The sequence below is a fragment of the Crocodylus porosus genome, unplaced genomic scaffold (assembly GCF_001723895.1).
Source record: "Crocodylus porosus isolate Cpor-Errol unplaced genomic scaffold, CroPor_comp1, whole genome shotgun sequence".
NCBI classification, from domain to species: Eukaryota; Metazoa; Chordata; order Crocodylia; family Crocodylidae; genus Crocodylus; species Crocodylus porosus.
In genome coordinates, this window is record NW_017728926.1 from 1659568 (window position 1) to 1678049 (window position 18482).

General features: G+C 55.2%; 1 protein-coding gene across 1 annotated transcript in view; it reads left to right on the forward strand.

Moving 5' to 3' along the window:
- The window catches only part of PLEKHG5 (pleckstrin homology and RhoGEF domain containing G5), an 81881-nt gene that overhangs the window by 32462 nt on the left and 30937 nt on the right, over nt 1-18482 (forward strand). Inside the window, exon 2 of the mRNA XM_019541156.1 lies at nt 8211-8287. Coding sequence (XP_019396701.1) covers nt 8211-8287 — 77 coding nt within the window. The remainder of the gene's footprint in view (nt 1-8210; nt 8288-18482) is intronic.

Sequence of the window (18482 nt, forward strand, 5' to 3'; positions counted from 1 at the left end):
GGGGTAAGGGGTGTTCTTCCTCTGTAGCGTGGGTCACAGCTCACTTCCTAGGGTGATCACCTTGTGGGCACTGCTGATACCTTGGAAAGTCACGGTCTCCCTGCTGTCTCCCAGTGCTGCCCCGTTGTTTTAGAGGCCTCTGGATTTTGTGCCACAAACTTCAGTGTGTTTTACCGAGAGGTGGGGTGTTGGGGGCTCCTGGAGTGCAGAAGAGCAGGTATGGGTGTTCCTGCAGGTCCCTCGTGGTTTGCAAGGTTGGTTGTGATCACATTGGCTGGGCTCTGATCCTCCCAGCCCTGTGCAGTCCTGTAGGTATTACCTGTGCAAAGGAGAATCTGCCTGGCACCTGTCAGTATGTTGTGGTGGTGGGTGGGAGTGGGGGGATTGGCTCTTGGAGGAGGAGCAGGACTGATTTACTAGGGGCTAGCAGGCAGCCCTGCCTTGTCATGTTCAGGGTTGCCAAACCTAGTGCCCACGGAAAGCAGCTGGAGCAGGCAGCTTGTGGGGGTAGGTCCCTTGGCTCACTGGAGCACAGTGAGGCTCCCTCTCTTGGGCTGCTGTGCTGAGGGTGAGAATTTGTCCCTCTTCATGGACTTCCTGCCCACTTGTCTCTTGGGTTTCTGTGTGGTGCTGGTCATTTGCCTTTGGCTAAGTGATACACAGCTCCTGATGCCAGACTGGGAGGAAAGTGGGTTTGGGGAAGAAGAGACAACGATAGAGGCTGTGGCCTGGGCATGAGCTGAGTGTCTTAAGGAACTAGATTCATCATTTGCCTAAGCATTGTTCTGGCCCAGGCAGCTCTGCCATGGGGAGATTCCCTGTGCCTGTTGTGCCTGTCGCTTCAGTGGCTGCATTCAGGTCAGGCCCAGGACTGAGGTTCCCTATGTTGCTGCCTTGTGTTAACACAGCACCTTTCTTCTACAGCACGAAGTCCCAGAGGAGCTGGGTGAAGCCAGCTCTGACTGGGAGCTCTGGCTGGTGGCTCCATCCCTGCACAGTCAGAAGCCCCAGGCTGAAGAGTCTAGTGCCCTGCATAGGCTGTAGGGCACTTCCCAACACGGTGCTCCCAGGTCCTCACAGTCTGGGAGGGGGGCTGGGATCCCAGAGAGCTAGGTCCACCTCCCTCCTTCTCCTTCTCCGCCGCTCGCTCCCTGGGCCAGTCACTGCACTGTGGATCCCCCTGACTTGGACACTGGTGCTGTCCCTCACAACCAGCTGTCCTTGCAAGGGTTGGGAAGCACCCTGCAAGCATGGCTGCCTGCAGTGAGAGGGCGGCAAGAGGCCATGTAGCAGGCTGGTCCCTGCTCAGCACAGCATTCCCTCACTCAGGCTGTTGGGCTTGGTTCCCTGTGTGTTGCCACTGGCACTGAGGCTGTTCTTCATGCTGCTTGCCCTGATTCCCCGTGTCCCACACACCATACCCTACAGAGCCCCGTGTGTTGCTGTCTCTGTCCTTGCTCATGGTATAGATTCAGCTTTTTGGGGCAGGGGCTGGGTGGGTCTAGGTGTCCCCTCCATATCAAAAGACACATGGGGATGAGGGAATGAGTGCTCCAGCCTCAACTACGTCACGCTGCTGTGTGTGTGACAGGAGGTGCTGACACCCTCAGCCTGCAGAGTCATGCTGGGGGATGCAGAGGGATCCTCTGGGAGGGACAGAGCCCTCCATGCCTCACCCCATCCTCTTGTGCTCTACTCCCTTTGCGTGTGCTCTGTAGTGTTGCTTTGCCTGGCCTTCTCCTACTTGCAATTTTTTTCCTTGGTCCTGCCAGCACCTGCTTTTGCCTTCTGCTGTCTGCCTGGCCACATCCTTCTTTGCTTAGCCTGTCTCCTGCCTTTGCTCCTGGGTTCTTCTCCTACTGGGTAAACAAGGAGGCCATGAGGGAATGGCCTAATGATAACATCTCCCTACTGGTGTATGGGCCTCTCTCTGGGTTTGAGACCAGCAGGTGGAGGTGGAAGCTGGTGCTCCAAATGTGAGTTGGAGCTTAGGATCAAAGGTAAATCCTTTGATATATGATCAAGTTGTATGGAAGCTTGTGGTCAGCTTGGCAGGAACAGCCTAGGCCTTGGCTGCAGGCTAGAGAGTGAAATGTTTAATATAAACTCAGGCCACATTTCCTAAGCATGGCAGCCACACACACTGCCACCTGCACAAAGAGCAGCCTGTTCTGACTCATTTGTTTGAAATTTAATGTCTTGAGTCAAATCAGTTCTATCAGCTGAGCACAGCCTAATTGTCCAAGTCTGTGTGGCATTACCACGGGCAAGTATCCTGCCTCCTAGACTCTTTAGCCTGGGGCTTCTGACTCTGTGCAGGGATGGAGCCACCAGCCAGAGCTTCCAGTCAGAGATGGCTTCATCCAGCTCCTCTGGGCCTTTCATTGCAAACTTGCTGGAAAACAGCTGTGGCCAGTGCTCAGCTGTCTCCGTCTCAGGCATGCTGAGCTATAGCTGCATACTGAGTTACTTCCATGTTTGTCCTGGGGACAGGACAGGAGAGTTGGATGGTGGCCAGGTGTTATGGGCTGGGCCCCAGCACATGTACAGCTTGAGGCTGCCTGTGTGCTGGTGGTTTTGCCTCTGGATGCTGGAGTTACCTCTCCCAGGGTCCTACCCATTGCTCCATGCTCTTTCCTGACACACGGAGTGTTTCTGCACCCCTTGGGCTTGCCACAGGAATGAGAAGACTCCCTGGGGCCCCATGTTTCTCAGCCCTCAGGGTTATCATCATGGGGCAGTCATATTGGCATTGAACCAGCCCTGACTGGGATGCCCTAATGGGAACACCCCCTTTCTGAGGGAAACTGTGGACTTCAGTCATTGCATTAACCCATGAAGCCCAGGCCCTTCCCAGCCTGCCAACCCTGCACATTCCTAAGCTGCCTGGCTGTCGCCTCTGCAGGCTGATGGGCAGCAGCAGGACAGCTGGAATTATACTCAGAACCATTCTGGGGAGCAGCCTGTCTGGGTGCAGACCCTGCACTCACCTACACTGGGCACCTGGGTGCCGGGGCACAATGGAGATGGCAAGTAGGAGCCCCAGGAGCCTTGAGAAAGCAGCTCTGAGGAGATGCCCTCTGAGACTATGCGTAACCATCCAGAGTGCAGAGATCCTAGACAGCCCCTTCCTTCCCCTTGATGCATAAAGCGGTTCGTTTCTCTGGAGGCCACAGAAATCACAGACACACACTCATTAGATGGCACAAAAGGTGTATTTGCAAATAGGGTCAGAGCAGAGTCAAGAACTCGGATTACTCCGAACCCACAAAGGAATTTTGCAGGGAATATTTATCTTCTCCCTCCTGGGCACGTGTGCAGAAACAGGAACTCTTACAGCTCACTTCCGTTTCATACAAGCATACATGTGGTTACATCACTACATACATCGCATGTATAGTATAATTAACTATTTAAGTATGCAGGGCGGAGAGGTAAATATGCATCAGCTAATTAAGCATGCTCAGAAACTACAATAGGTCACCAAGAGTTCAAACCCGCCCCCCTTTCAAGGACACAGTCAGTTGAATTCCAGCTTCTGTAATCTGTATGAGAAAGGCTAGGGAGAAGCTAGGGGAGAGTCTGCGATTTAGCATAAGAAAAGTTGTGGCAAGGCTGGGAAAGGAAAAAAAGTCCTTGGCAGTGTTTCTTTCTTATCGGGTGCAAGATGCAAACTGTGCATTTCTAACAATACTCCATTTCTAACACCCTCCTTGGTGCAATCCCTTCCATCTGTCATGTCTTTCATTGCATCCTGCTGCTCCCATTTGGGTGTTCATGTTTCATGGCAGTGCTTTTGTTCATATGTACGTGAGAAGCTCAGCAAGTTGGATTGGGTCCATGTAGAGACGTGTGGGGGATGTGCCCCCTCCGCTCTGTTCTGATGAGCCCACTTCAAAGTGGAGTCTGATGCCTGAGCCTCAGCCTGCAGGTGGGTCATCCCACTTACAGCTGCGCTTAACCCGTGAGGAGCTGAGGGCTTCTGCTCTAGCGAGGCACATTATTACCTCAAAGTGGTCTTGGGAAAGGCCCTGGGAGTCAGGACACATGTGCTAGAGGTCCAGATTAGTCATCTGGACCAATCCAAAACTGGTCCCTTTGAGACTGGCCTGAAGGCTTTGTGGGCCCTGGCAGGGCTGCTCTGCCTGGCTTGGAGCATTTCACAGCATGTTTAGTAAAATGGGAAGACATTTGCAAGCATGAGGCTCCAAGGGCTGCATTTGATTTGGAAAGGGTGGAAATAAGCTGGTTTAACTGGTGTGGAATTTCCTTGCTCTTCTTCAGTGCAAACAGTTTGCTGAAACCAAAACGGATTTCAAACCCTTTCAGTATTGTCAGAGCAGTGTGTTCCCCCAAGCAGAACTCAGTTCTCAAGCTTTGGCAACCTCTTTGTGGGCTTGGAGCCGTGACAGCTGGGGGCTAAGCACTGTGCAGTCTTGGAAGTTGCTGTGTGACTGGTGGTGGGATCCTGGAGGAGTGGGGTAGTTCTGCCTGCACCAGCGCTGAGGCTGTGGGGGCAGCTGCAGTGCCTGCCAGCAGACCCAGAGGGACCCTGCTACATTCATGTAGACTTCCTCTGCTAAGCCCAGCCCCCGGGGTAGGGATGGCTCCTTAAATTCCCTCCAGCCTGATTCCTGGGGCTTAGGGTCACTGCAACAAGCCACAGGGCTTGGCTTTTCTGTGTTAATGGCCGTGGGGACCAGGAGTTGGTCCTGACAGCTAACACAGGCAACCCTGCAGCTCAGCCATGCGTTTCCTTGCCCCGGGGCAGGTATGCATAGCCTGGATGAGCAGACCAGTTCTGGGGCAGAGACACCAGCTTGCCATGGCTCCCATGAGCAGAGTCCAGGGCACCTGGCTGAGACAGAAATCCTCAGTACCCACAGAGCCAAGCCGCCACCTTGGCCAGGTGGGCACTGTGTATCTGGCATGCCTAGCTGCAGAGGCTGCTTAGTGAGGTTGCGGCAGCATGGCTCATCTGTTGAGAGCATAGCTCCTTTTGCTGCCCCCTCCCTGTATTCCTGCAGGGAGCTGCGGTTGAGCTCCAGCTCTTGCTTCTGCGTGATTGCGTTCCCAGGCAGTCTGTGATACACACATTTCTTCAGTGTGCGGTTGTGTCTGTATCTCCCTGCTGTGCTTTTTGTTCCTGACGGGTGCTCGCCTTGAAAACACTCCTGCTGCTCCTCTGCTCTGGCTTCCATCACTGATGGGTGAGTGCTGGGCTCTTTATGGGGGCTGGGAGCAGAGCAGCTCAGGTCTCCCCTTTTGCAGAGGGCTTGGGGCAGGACCAACTGGCTTTTTGTCACAATAGGCTTATTAGTAGTAATGCAGCATCGAGAAACCACACAAGGGAAAGAAGATACTGCTAAATAATCCCTGCAAAGTCTCTGAACAGAAAGGCTACACAGTGGCAGGATGGGACAAGATGTGGTGTCTGGAGTGCAGTGCCATGCAGGTGTAGAAGAAGGAGCCTGTGCATCTGCTTCCCCATCCTGCTGAGTGAGCCCTGGGTACCTGGGGAGCTTCTTGAGAGGGGCAGCCTCTGAGAGCCTTGAGCACTTGTGGGGGCAGGGCATGTGAGAGGTAGACTGCTGTATTTTGTCATGTCCTGCTGCCTACCATGACAAGAAATGACAGGATGTGTGCATTGTCCAGCTATGCTCTTTGAATGGACTCCCAGGGCATACGTATCTGCTTCTAGCACAAAAGCAAACTAGATAGGATATGCTAAAATAGCTGGGCTGTACCCTGTGGGTTTGGTACTTATGGGATGGTCTTTGAGCCTGACTTCATTGCTCAACCTCTGGATGGTAACCTGAGCTGGAGCCTGTGCCTGCACATCCCTGCAGCAGATCCAGAAGGAACCTTCCATGCCTGAAACCACCCAAGTGCTGCAGTTGCCCAGGATGTCTGTATTTATTAGCCAGGAGACAGATCACACATCATCCAAGTGACACAGCTCTATTGTGCACCTTACAGAAGCTGAGGCTGTAAGGTAGGATACAATGGCATTGATGTTGGCTCTCTGGGCATCTCCCTTCCCTGCTTTCAGGATGCTGTACAACAGCCAGGATAGGTGAGAGAGCATCTCAGGATGGTGGGAGCAGTGCTGAGCCAGTGCTAGCAGCACCTCTCACAGGTGGCCACTGCTAGGGGCTTTGATCCCAAGGAAGCACTCTGTATTTTGATACAGATCTGTCGGTAGTGACCTGCTATTAGTAGCAGCCATCATGTGGCCACTGAGTGGTGGCACCATGTGGACCCTGCAGCTGAGGGGGGATCCAGATTGGCCTCCTGACCTGTTTGGTGGTTCTGGGGTGGGGGGAGAGGGTTGTGAAAGCCACAGTCTGGATCCCCTGAGAACTGAGGGCTCTGGCCTGATCTTGGCACTAGCAGCCTTTGGAAACCTCCCCTGTGCCTTCACTTGTTTTAGTTCTGGGGCACCCTGAACCTCTGCTATCAGGGTTGCCATGCTGCCTTCTATCACCCTACTGATTCTTCCATGCAAGGACCCCTCCTGTGCTATGAGGGAAGAGAGAGGGTGGATAAAAGTAGCAAGTAGGTGTCGAACCGCACTGGGACATAGCTGTTGGATCAGGCCTTTCTGTTCTCACTAGAAGAGGATCTGTCTGTAGGGCTTCTGAAAAGGCCTGTTGGTCACCTTGAGAGTGATGGGTGAAGACGAGTTGCTGTGAGCTGGCTCTCCGAGGAAGGCAGGGGCTGCAGTTGACTGGAACCATAGCTCTGAGCTACCTGTCAGTGCTAAGAGTAATGGCCTTTTAAACATTGTATTTATGGTATCCCTGCACTGCATAATCAGAGCCTTAACACTTCAGCCAGTTGTAGTCTCCCAGAGCATCTGGCAGTGAGGCCAGAGGTTTCCTACATGAGGTTGTGCTCCAGCACTGAGCCATAGGAGTTTTGTTCCAGCACTTCCCAGCACAGCTGCTAAAAGCCTGCTCTGGGCTCCAGTGTTTGCCAGTGCCTTGCTGCCCTTCCTTTGTATAAGTCCCAGACAGTGCTGGGGTCTGGGACTGGCCCTTGTGGTACTTAGTGGTGCCAAAAACAGGTGCACCTTTGTGTAATGCAGAGGCAACCTTTCACTGAGACCTGCTGGGTGACTGCAGAGCAGGGTAGGACTTTTCTGGCCTGCAGTGAGATTGCCATTACCTTGAGAGGGGGATTGCATCCAGTAAGATCAGTCAAAGGGGGAATAACTCTCGCACTCAGCCACTTGGAGATCTCCCTGCCCCATTGCTGAGCTGAGCCGGAACCACTGCAGGGTCTGAAAGGACTGGGCAAATCCTCCTTTGCCTGGCTGCTTCCATTTGTAGGACAGGGCCAGCATGGACCCCTGACATGGCAATGACAGTGCCAGGTGAGGGTGCTTCCATGTCTCCATAGGATGCCATGGTTATGCAGTAATATGGCTGTGCAGTAATGCTAATCATCAGCTTGCTGCTAGTGGGTCCCATGAGTGCTGAGGAATGGGGTCTGTACTGGACTGGCCCCATCACCGAGGGTTCCCGGGCACATGCCTGTGGCAAAGGGGTGGCCATCTCTAGGCAGGAGAGGGCAAATCCCTCTCCAGACAGCCTTGCTCCCCTTTCTTTGCTAAGGGCTTTTACTGACTTAGGAGCCAAGACACCAAATAGAGCGAGTGGTATAGTCCTGTGCCCTCAGAGACCTGCCACTCTGCTTGCAGCTTCCCCAGGGCCAGGGGGTGGGAAGGGGCTCTTGCTCTGGTCAGACTGGGCAGCTCCTTGCTGAGTTCCTACAGGCATATGACTGACAACTCCAGCCCCAGGGGCTAAGCAGGCAAGGCGGGGCAGGCATGCGTGGCTGTCTCGTACAGGCCCCAACTCTGAAACAGTTTTCATACTGTGTGCAACACAAGGCCCCAGCCAGCTGCTCCAGCCCTGCTCTGCCCTGTGTAGGCAAGACGCCTGTAGGCCAGCACTGCTGGTGCAGGGAGCAGAGCAGCAGGAGCAGGGTTTTTGGCATACTCCGTCTGCGGTACAGATTTCCTGTGCATGGGCGCCAGCTCTGGTTTAATGGTGTTGTGCCCCAAAGCTGACGCTATCCAAAGGGCGCTTGTGAGTATTGGACTTGGCTGGCTCCTGAGTTGCAGACCTGGGAGGGAGCACTGTCACCTGATGATTGCCTCTGCAGCCCAGCTCTGCATGGCTAACTTCACCTTCCTTCTCCAGATGAACAGACGGCAACGGAGGAAAAGGTTCTGCATTGCCAAAGCCCAGATTGCATTGACAGGAGGAGAGCAGTCAGGGTAAGGTTGCAGCTTCTTTGCTTGTGGGAGAGGGCTCAGGGTGTGGCATTTTTGGAGGGGGTTTGGGGGTGCTTGCTGGGTATAAGGAGTTTCATTGAGGAGGGAGACAATATTCTTAGCTCTAGGACTTTCTGTGACTTGGCCTACCCTTGGAGTTGGCAAGGCCAAACCTTCTGGGTTATCTTGTTGGGCGGAGGTTTCTGCACAGAGCTTTGGGGCTGCCAGAGCTTTCAGTGGAAATTAACTGAGCTCAAGCGTTCTTGGTGGTAGTGTTGAGGGAAGTGGCTGTCCATGGACACAGCCAGTGCGATGGGGAGCCTGGTGGGATATCATGCCTCGCAGGGATGTTGGGATGCAAGACAGATAAAGGAGCATGGGGGCTTTCCCTCCCCTTCCCCCTGTTGCAGTGGGTCTCACAGAAGCTTTTTCTGATTGGTGTGAGATTTGCATTTCCAGGCTGCCACAGGTGCTGGGTGCTACTGAGCCAGTTGTTTAAAGTCATTGGGCTTCGAATGTTCCTTGCAAGAAGGACTCTTCCTCTGCATGGAGCGAGCCTTTATTCTGGGGCCAGCTGGCCTCCTGCTGCTTTTGCCTTTGCTAAAGCAATAAGGGGAGTGGCAGGATTCCAGCGAGTGCAGGCTAAGCACAGTGCCAAGACCCCTGATAAGGTGGATAAAAGGGCGTAGGCCACATTTTGCCCACCCCTGGGGTACAGGGACCCAGGTTCCCCAGCAATGCCTGATGCTGACACATGACTGGCCTTAACAGTGTATGGGGGCTGGAGAGGGGAGAGGGAGGGGGCCACATGGTAGGGTGACCGCCTTTTACAAAATGGAAGGTGGGACACATGTCCACTTCCTGCCTCCACTCCCCACCTCCCCCTGCGGCATGGCCAGAGCAGAGCTGAGCAGAGCCCATGGGGGGCAGGAGCGGATGTGGGCTGCCTGCTACAGGCTTGGAGCTCCCTGCCCTGCTGTCCTGCCCCCAGGAGCCTTGCACTGGCCACACGGTTGTGCTGAGGTGCCCCCTGCCCACCCAGAAGCAGTGAGGGGCACAACTCTGTGTTGCTGCTGCTGGACAGGCAGGGAGTGCCTCACCATGGTGACACGGCCAGCCCCAGGGGCAAGATAGCATGGCAGGGAGCCCCAAGCCCAAATCCTCACCCGCTCTGTGCACAAATCTGGGGGGCACGTGCCCTCCCATGCCTCCCCCCCGGGAGTGTGCCCAGCAGCAGAGGTACTCTTCCCCACCCCCTGGACAAGCCACCTATAGCTCCATCCCGCTCCCTGACCAGGCCCTGCTGCTGCACTTTCCTGCCCTAGGCCCCATGCACTGCCTCAGCTGGACAGCGGCCCCAGCCCCCAACCCTGCCCCCTCCCTCCCTCACCGCGAGGGCCTCAATCTGCTGTCCCCCTCATAGACTTACCTGCAGGCAGCTGGGGGAGCTGCTGTCCACCCCTGCCAGGGGTGTATTCCTGACCCCTGCCAGGGGCGTATTTTTGCACGCACACATGCACGTGGTTCCCCCTGCATCCTGGTCTCCCTGGAACTCTGCCAGCCTGCAAGAGGAAACCTGCCATTTCCCATGCTTTTTTCGCAGTGAATGGAAAACGTGGATCCACGCACGACACTACAAATCTGGAACAAATGCTGTCCCAGAATCATGCAGCCTGGGACCAGGACTTGATGTTCCCATTTTGGGACTGTTCTGCCCAGTTAGGGATGGATGGTCATCCTACCACGTGGCTGGATCCAAAGTGGATGGCAGTGGGGTGGGTCTGGCCTAGTTTGAGTCTTGAGCAATAGCTGGACTCAGTGTCTCCTCTCATGGGTCCCTGGGGCTGTGAGAGACAAACTGCACTGAACTGTGTGGCTTGAGGAGCACTCTGGTGTTGGGCACTGGTACTGTTGGGAAAGGGAAGTATACCTTTTGCATTTGCTGTCTGATGTGCCTACAGCTGCAAGCCCGATGTGGGTTAGTAATCAGGGATGGCCATGAAGACTACTGTTTTGCCATTGCTGTGACCCTGCCTGAATGTTTTCCACCTCTGTGACTTTTCTGAGCTGTTCTGAAGCCTCAAGGTGAGAGGCACTGTATGAGACTGGAGAACTGGGTGGGAATGCATATGCATGTGTGTACAACATGCATGCAGGGAAGACAAGGGCATGGGGGAACTGGTTGGTCTGTTACATGGTTTTTATGGAAAGGCTCGTTGATGGGGGAAACCGTTTCAGGGCAGATGGTGACGCTTTCTGCAGCCTGTTCTATCCAGTAGCTCAAATGCTGCATTTACTGAAAGCCATATAGTTATTGATAAATGGAAAATGTCAGTAACTGTTTTGGAAACTACTTGGCCAAAAATCTCAGCTACAATATCATGAACAGAACTTGGAGAAGTGGAAAATGGGACCATTTCAAACCCAGAGCTAGATGGGGAGCTTGGAGACATTTCCTGCAGTGGTTTCCCCAGGTTTGGCCACTCTCGCTCTGTTTCATGCTGATAATGAATTCTGGCTGGGATGAGCCATCAGCCATCAGGAGAGATGCTTAAGAGGAAGGCCAAGCCAAGGGGACTCCAGGCACAGCACATACGGCTGGTGGGGAGGGTCTGTTGTGATACCCCGAGGTAGCAGTTCTACGGCTCAGGGTTGTGGTTCGCCAGCTCAGTGGTGTGTACCACTCCATGGTGTTCTGGTCTTAGCTCTCTGTGCTGTGTTGTGAGCTGGGGGCGCTCCTCCTGCAGCCAGCCCCTGATGCAGGAGTGGTAATGCTTGCACAATGGTTTCAATCGTTTCTCAGGCTTCATTTGTGTCTCATGTCATATGAGTCTCTGCTACCCCGTGTACCTGCAGCGAGAGGTGCCAGGATTCTCTCCAAGGATCCTGGTTTTCTCTGTTTAAAAATCGCAAGTTCTCTGATTAACACCCCCCCAAATCTTCATTTTTCTGTGATTAAAATGAAATGCTACTATATATATAGGTATTAGTTGAACGCAATCTTTTATTGATATATTTTCAATTTTAAAGCAATTTGGAAGCCTACCAGTGCCTCAATTATTATAATAAAATAAATTCTAAATACCTATAAATTTTGGCATTTGATTTTGGGGTTTGTATTGGAGAAAATCAGAGATTCCCCTGCCCTCTTCACTCACCAGGCCATGGATCCAGCTACAGCTGTTCCCCTGCTGCTTTGGGGCACTGAGAAGCCTTGATATGCTGGTGCCTTGCCCCTGCCCATGACATTGTCCCTCACTACCAACCCACAGCCCCCCAGCCTTTCCAGTGCCCCCCCCACTTCCAACCCATAGCTGCCCTGCCCTGCTGGTGCCCCTCCCTCCCAACCCACAGCCCCCTGCCTTGTTAGAGCCCCTCCCTCCTGACCCAGAGTCCCTCAGCTCTGCTGGTGTCCCTCACTCCTGACCTGCTGCCACCCAGCCCTGTTGGTGCCCTTCAATTCAAACCCACATCCCCCTGGCCCTGCCAGTGCCCCTCATTCACAGCCCATAGTCCCCCAGCCCTACTGGTGCCCCTCACTCCCAACCCGCAGCCCCCCACCCTCAGTGTATGAGGAAGGGAGTGGATATGTGGGGAAGGTGGGAGGCACAGGTGTCAGGACACATACCCCTCGAGATTTCTGCACCCACAGCAGGGTGCTGGGTTAGAGCCTGGCCGGATCAGCTCCATGGCCCAGCGACTGGGATCCAGTGCTGGAGAGAGTGCTGCATTGCTATGGCGAGGCATGGAAGCAGCAGTGGTGTGGAGTTGTGCCCTTGGGTGGGCAGGGGGCACCTTACCTTGGCAGCCGTGGTGGCATAGCGTTGCTTCTAGTGCCAGGTCTCCCTACTGGGCTGTGGAGGCGGCTCCTTCAGAACTGATCTGGTTTGACTGCAGCCCTGGTCCTTCTGTGGGCACATAAATCTTGGGGAGCACATGGCCCCTCCTGCCGTGTGACCTGTGCCCCCTTGCCTTCTTCCTGCATGGTGTGTGCTCCTCCCTCCCCCAGACCCATATGTGGCCTATGCCCTTCCCCCCCACATATACTTACCTGCAGGAAACTGTGGGAGCTGTTCTTCACCACTGCTTGGCTGGCATGTGCATGTGTGTGCATGCATGCACATGGTGCCCCTTGCCTGATTGCCCTCTCCTGCTCCCAGCAGCCCCAAGCAGCTTCCTTGCAGGCTGGGACTTTGCCAGCCTGCAAGTAGAAACCTGCCGTTTCTTGTATTTTTCTCCTTGAAAGGGGAAAATCTGTTGTTTTCTCCTTTAAAAGAAAAAATTCATGTTTTTCTTCATTAAAGAAGAAAGCCCTCATTTTTGTGCTTTTCTGCAGCAAATGGAAAACCCGGATCCCTGCTCATCTCTTATGCATTCAGCTGTTACATAGGAAATACCAAATTTCCACCTCACTGATTCATATTTGGACATGAGAAGGGGAAGGGCTTTTATGGTTTGTGTAGACTGCAGAGCTGTTTCCAGTGAAGTGTGTGATGTGTCTGTCTGTCTGAGGCTCTTTCAAGAGGGGCACATAGCAGCTTCTCTGCATTTTCAAGTACCAATAAAGCAGGACAGTGGAGCCAATGGGCCAGGGCCATTGGGAGGATGGCAGCCAGTTCTCTCATGGTGAACACCCAGATCTGGCCCATTGGCCAGCCAATCCAGGCTGCCAGAGCTACTCTTCACATGCCTTATTTTGGAAGCAGAGCACTTTCCAGAGCAGGAGCAGCATCCAAACTGTAATATTACCCAGTTTTCAAGGGGTGCAACTTGCAGGACTCCAGTGCACTGAACTCTGTGAGCTTTGAGTTGTGTGTGCTCCCTGGAACTGCAGTGGATCCAGGCTCATTGGCTTGATGTGGGACAATGTTGGGGGCATCCAGGTAACCCCTTGCCAAACTCTTTTCCAGGGCTGCTGAATGTACTGTCAGACTTGGGAGCACCTTGCCTTTGGTGTCTGCAGTCCCTTTGCTGTGAAGAATCAGAACATCTCTTGCTGAGCATGCTCTTATGCCCAGCATGGGACATGGGGAACTGGCTCTGTTGAGGCTCTCCAATGCCCATATATGGGGTGCAGAGGGTAAAAGCCTCTGGCAGGCTTGGCCTTGCCTGGGTTCAATTTCCAGGGCAGTGGGATGAGGGCCTGGGTTAACCAGCTGGTGCTAATGGCTGCGCTGCACCTTCCTTGGCAGATGGGGGCCACCAGCTTTGCACACCCAGGCCAGGAGCATCCCCCAGAAGGGCACCTGTATATTTGGGAGCATGAGTGTCCCTTTATGTATGGCACATACCTCTCAGGCCCAGCACACAGGGAGCATGCTTTTACAGGGAAAGGGGAGGTGTCCTTCTCACTGTTGGAGTGAGGGTGCAGTTTCCTATCTCTTGGATTTCTGGGTGAGTAGATGAAGTGGAAGTCAGGTGTGTTTCTAACCTACTTTATACAGCTCAGACATCTGTTTCCCACTCCATCAGCTCGTGGGCACCCAGGGGCTGGTGAGTGTGGCACAGAGGTGGCAACCTCCATGCCTGTGTGGGAATCAGCAGAAAACAGAGCCACTCCCAAGTCCTCTGAGCACCGGAGGGGTGCAGGAACCCTCCAAGTGGCACTTGCCCTGGGCCCAGTACCTGCCTAGGAGTGAGCTCTGAGTTTCAGGCTGTGCTGCACAATGGGCTTATTGTGAAAGCCAGCCTCCCTTCAGTGCGGGAGGCAGGGCATGCACAAGAGGCTGCTACTGCTGCTCTGGCACTGACATCAGTGCTAATGAAGAGAGGAGTCAGAGAATGAGCTCATGCTGCTCCCAGGCCTTCCAGGAAGTTTCCATTCCTCCCTGGCTGGGTGCACAGTGTAGCCTGTGAGCTTCAGCCAAGCAGCACAGGGAAGAGCAGAGCACAGTGAGCACACTGGGCTGTGCTCTGCCCTGGGCCTCCCTTCCTGGGCTTGGCAGAGAGCAGTGCTCAGCTTCAGGGCAGGCTTGGAACTCCCACAGCTCTGGACTCATCTCATAACCTGGGAACACCAAGGCGGGTGCTGGGTGGTCACTGCTCTGTGGCCCAGGTGGATCCGGAGGGAGCCAGCAGACCTCAAGGAGCCTAGCTGGGCTTTAGCTTCCCAGCCACAGCTGCTCACATTTTTCCCAATCTGATATAATTCAGTTAATCTCATTGAGCCTGCTCATCCTGTTTAGTTGCATGTAAAGAATTAGCTTGCAAGTTGACACGAGCTGCAGAAGAAAGCACCTTGGATTGCACCCCAGGCAGTCTGTCCCTGCAGGGTTCTGCATCTGCTTTCAGGGGCTCTCTCTGCCAGTGCCATCCCCTCCCTCCCAGGAGCAAGGCAGATGGGAGCAGGGGCCTGTGGCATGGCCCAGGGGCTGAAGGTGCCCATGTCCTGCTGCACACTTCCTACTTAGAGGCATCGAGGCAGCCTCCCTGATGGCCTGGGGCAAGGCTACTGCGCTGTGAGCATGATGGCATTGCCCAGGCACTGGGAATCAGGGCAGTGAGATCTGTTGAGGCCACAAGATCTATGTGAACAGCAGGCATTTATCACAGTCGCATCCTGCCCTCAGGTTTATCCAGGCCCAGCGTAGCATTTCTACTGACTCCAACGTCCTGTGCCAGAGGTGCTGGCAGTCAGATGGAGCCAAGGAGCAAAGTGTGTAGATTAGGGGCCACCACTGAGAAGCATCTTCAGGCACTGGTGGGGATCTGTAAGTGAAATGCTCTGTTGGCCATTGCTGGTCTCTCAGTTGCCCACTCACTGTGAATATCATAGTCCAGAGGCCTGCCCCACTGCTGCTAAGGGCCCACAGAGGCACCAGGGAGTTTTAAAGCCAAAAAGAGCTTTCCCCCGCTGCCTGCCTGCTCTTCCCTGGAAGTAGCAAGGGCCTCAGCCAGGTGAGTTGCACAGCTGTGCATCTGCTCCTGAAAGCTGACAGCTATAACTTACTGGAGATGCCTGGAAACTGCTGGTAAAAGCCAGTGCATCTCCATGCCCTAGAGAGCAGAAGCTGGAGCAGCCTTTGTGACTGTAGTGTCTCATGGCCATAACCACCCCCTCTGCTACAGCATTTTCAGACTCCTTTGAGTGGGGCTACCTGTGGGAGGCCATGATTCACAGCCTCGTGGGAATACATATGCTCATGCATGCTGCGTGACTCGCATAAGGGGCCTGGCTGCAGATGGAGGGTCAGTTCATTCTGCTTGGAGGCACCTGCACTGAACATTTACATGTCTAAGCTTGGTTCTGTCCCAGAGTGGAGGGTCTGCAAGTCACTGACCCTGCAAGATCCCTCAGGGCATGGGGGACAGCCTCTGGCTGTCTTTCTGCACATCCCTGTGACCAGAAATAGCACCACGCTGGACCTCTTCTCCTAATCTAATTGATCCTCGCTGTCAAGCTGGAGTGGATTTAGGACCTCTTATCTTGTGCTGCTCAACCAGCTCGGTTGGTTCGGGAGTGTGCTCTGGGAATGCTCTTCGCGCCTTTTGCACCAACACTCCAGGAAGCTGCACTCCCTGCTACCATGTCAGCCACAGCCCCTTTCCGGGTCCTGCTTTATCCCAGGTAAGCATGTGGGAACAGCACGTATTTGGGGTGCTTGGGGCAGGATCCATCAGTGTCATGGCACTGGAAGCGTAGTGCGTGTTTGCTGGCATAGCAGCCTGCTTGCATCCAGCACCACCTGCCCTCCCAGAGGGTTGTTGGTATTCTCATAGACACAGCTTCCCTGCTGCTCAGGTGGCCTGATGATAGGTCAGCTTGCTGCTGGTGACAGTGGTGGCTGGGGTGAAGCCAGCAAATGCCAGTACCTAGCGGAGATAGGCTTGTGCTTTGAGCAGGCACTGGCAGGCATGTGTGAGGCAGGCTTTCTTGTCTGCTGGAGGAGGTGTTGTGCCAATGCTCAGGCTGTGCCATCCTACTTCTGGCTGCTGTCAGGTTTGACTCTGCCTCTCAGGGGCCAGAAGATCCTCTGGGAGCTGCAGTTGGTGCAGAATGAGGTGCCTAGGTCCTTGAAGCTGCAGCCTCTTGGAGCTGCACTCCCTGTGAATGTGGGTGCAGCACAGGGATCTATGGAGGGATCTATGTTGCTTGGTCCCAGCTCTCTAAGAGTTCAGGTCCATGAAGGGCTGTCCTGGCAACTAGAATAAGCTAGGATGCTCTCCTGAGGAGTCCCTGCATACAGAGGGATTTGCCTGGCAGCCCCTCCGCTGAGAGCTCCCTACTGCCACTCTTGGTCCAGCAGAACTGTGGCTGGTTGGTCTCCACAGCAGGGGCTGAGGCTTACCTGGCCATAGCAGCATCTGTCAGCTCTGTTGTGGAGCACAGGATGGGCACCAGGCACTGTGCTGTGCCCTTAAACGAGATCTGGATTACAGAGGGGTCTGTTCTAGGGCTCCCTGCTCCAGGAGCTGCTGCTTGTTGTGTACATGGGTGCTCGGCTGGGGGGGTTCTTTGGGGACTCTCTGAAGAGATCTCATCTGGCCTGGCATGCCGTGGCCCCACAGAAGGGGAGCAAAGGGAGCTAGGACTGCCCCATAAACCCTGCTACTGCTGCTGGGAAGCAGCAGTGATTGGGACAGACCTGGAGCCTAGGGTTATAGTTCAGCCTCTGCCACTGACTCGCTGGGATCCCTGGCCAGTTCAGGCAGCCAGTCTGTGTCTCAGTTTGCCTACTTTTGGCCATCTTGGCACAGACCCTGTACAATCTACTCTCCTGTCATCCCCACCCTACCCATCTGGGTGTTGCTTGGCTAGTCTAATCCCAGCAGGGCAGGCTCTGTCCATCAGAGCACTACCGAGGTAACAAACTGCCTGCAATGCAGAGGGCAGCTGCTCCTGCCTAGGCAGTGCAGGTGGCCAACTGAGGTTGAGGGGAGGCACATTCCCGGCCCAGCCCAGCACTGTCTTCTAGGCATTGCCAATACCTTGCTCAGCTGGGGCACAGGCTGGTAGAGGCTGCTGCAATGTGCCTCACACCAAACCCAACCACTGGCAGGAGAAGCGCTGTCAGATGCTCCTGGGGCTGCAGGGACTACAGGCAGCCTGGAGCAGCCCATTTCCCTGCAGGTGCGCAGCAGGCAGGCCCTGACAGCAGGATGCTCCATTGCTGTACGGCTGCCGACAGCCAGGAACCAGCCAGATCCTGGGAGCTTGTGGGTTGAGCTCTTCCTGTTTTGTGGCCAGGTCTGTCTGGCACTTCTGCAGCGCCCCAGCAGATGGCATCATTTGCTAGTCACTGGCAGCGGGGGCACCTGTGTGTGGCAGAGATCCTTGCCACCCTGCACTGCGCCCTTGGGCTGGCCATCTTCCCGGTACAGCCAGGGCAGGGGCAGGGGGTGATGCTGGGGGTTCTCTGGCCTGGCAGCCCTCTCCCTGCACCTTGTGCTCCTGGGAGGCCCACGAGAAACTTGCATTGCACGGCATGGCAGCCACTGCACAGTCCTGTGGCTGGAGCACTGGATCCCTCTCCCAGGCAGGCTGGCTCCTGGTGGTCAGCAGCAGTGCATCAATGGTGCCATGACCTGCCTGCTGCGCACCTGGGAGGTGGGCTGGATGGTGGCTGAGCTGCTCCAGGCTGCCTGTAACGTGTGCAACTCCAGGGTGTCTGGCAGTGCTGCTCCTGCCGGTGGTTGGGCCTGGTGTGAAGCACATTGCAGCAGCCTCTGCCAGCCTGTGCCCCTGCTGAGTAAGGGACGTATGCCCAGAAGACGTAGCTCTTGCCCACAGCACTGGTGGCACGAGGACCGAGAGCAGGCTGGGCAGCGGGGGAGAGATGGTGTGAGTGGGATTTCCTGTCCACGAATCACAGCTCAGCCCTGCGGACCCTCCAGGTGATTGGTAACCCATGGGCATCATCTCTGGGAGAGGTGGGTTGCAGGAAAGGAGGGCTTCATCAAGGGGAGGATGGCCCTGCGGCAGGGGGTTAATGTGGCTGTGTGGAGCAGCTTGCTGACAGCGCCCCCCTCTCCTTAGGCCAGCGGGCCCCTGCACCGCCGGGCAGGTCTGGGGCCCGGCGGGGATCCGCTTGGCGCGGGTGGCTTCCGCTGGGGCAGCCGGTGTCAGCGGGTCGATCCTGGGGCCAGTTTTGTTGAACAGCCAGAAGACGAGACCCTGCAGGGCCCTCGGGGCTGCCTCCCAGCTCCGGAGCGGCCCGGGAGGCGCCGCGCGGAGGAGGCCGCGCACGCAGGCCCGGGG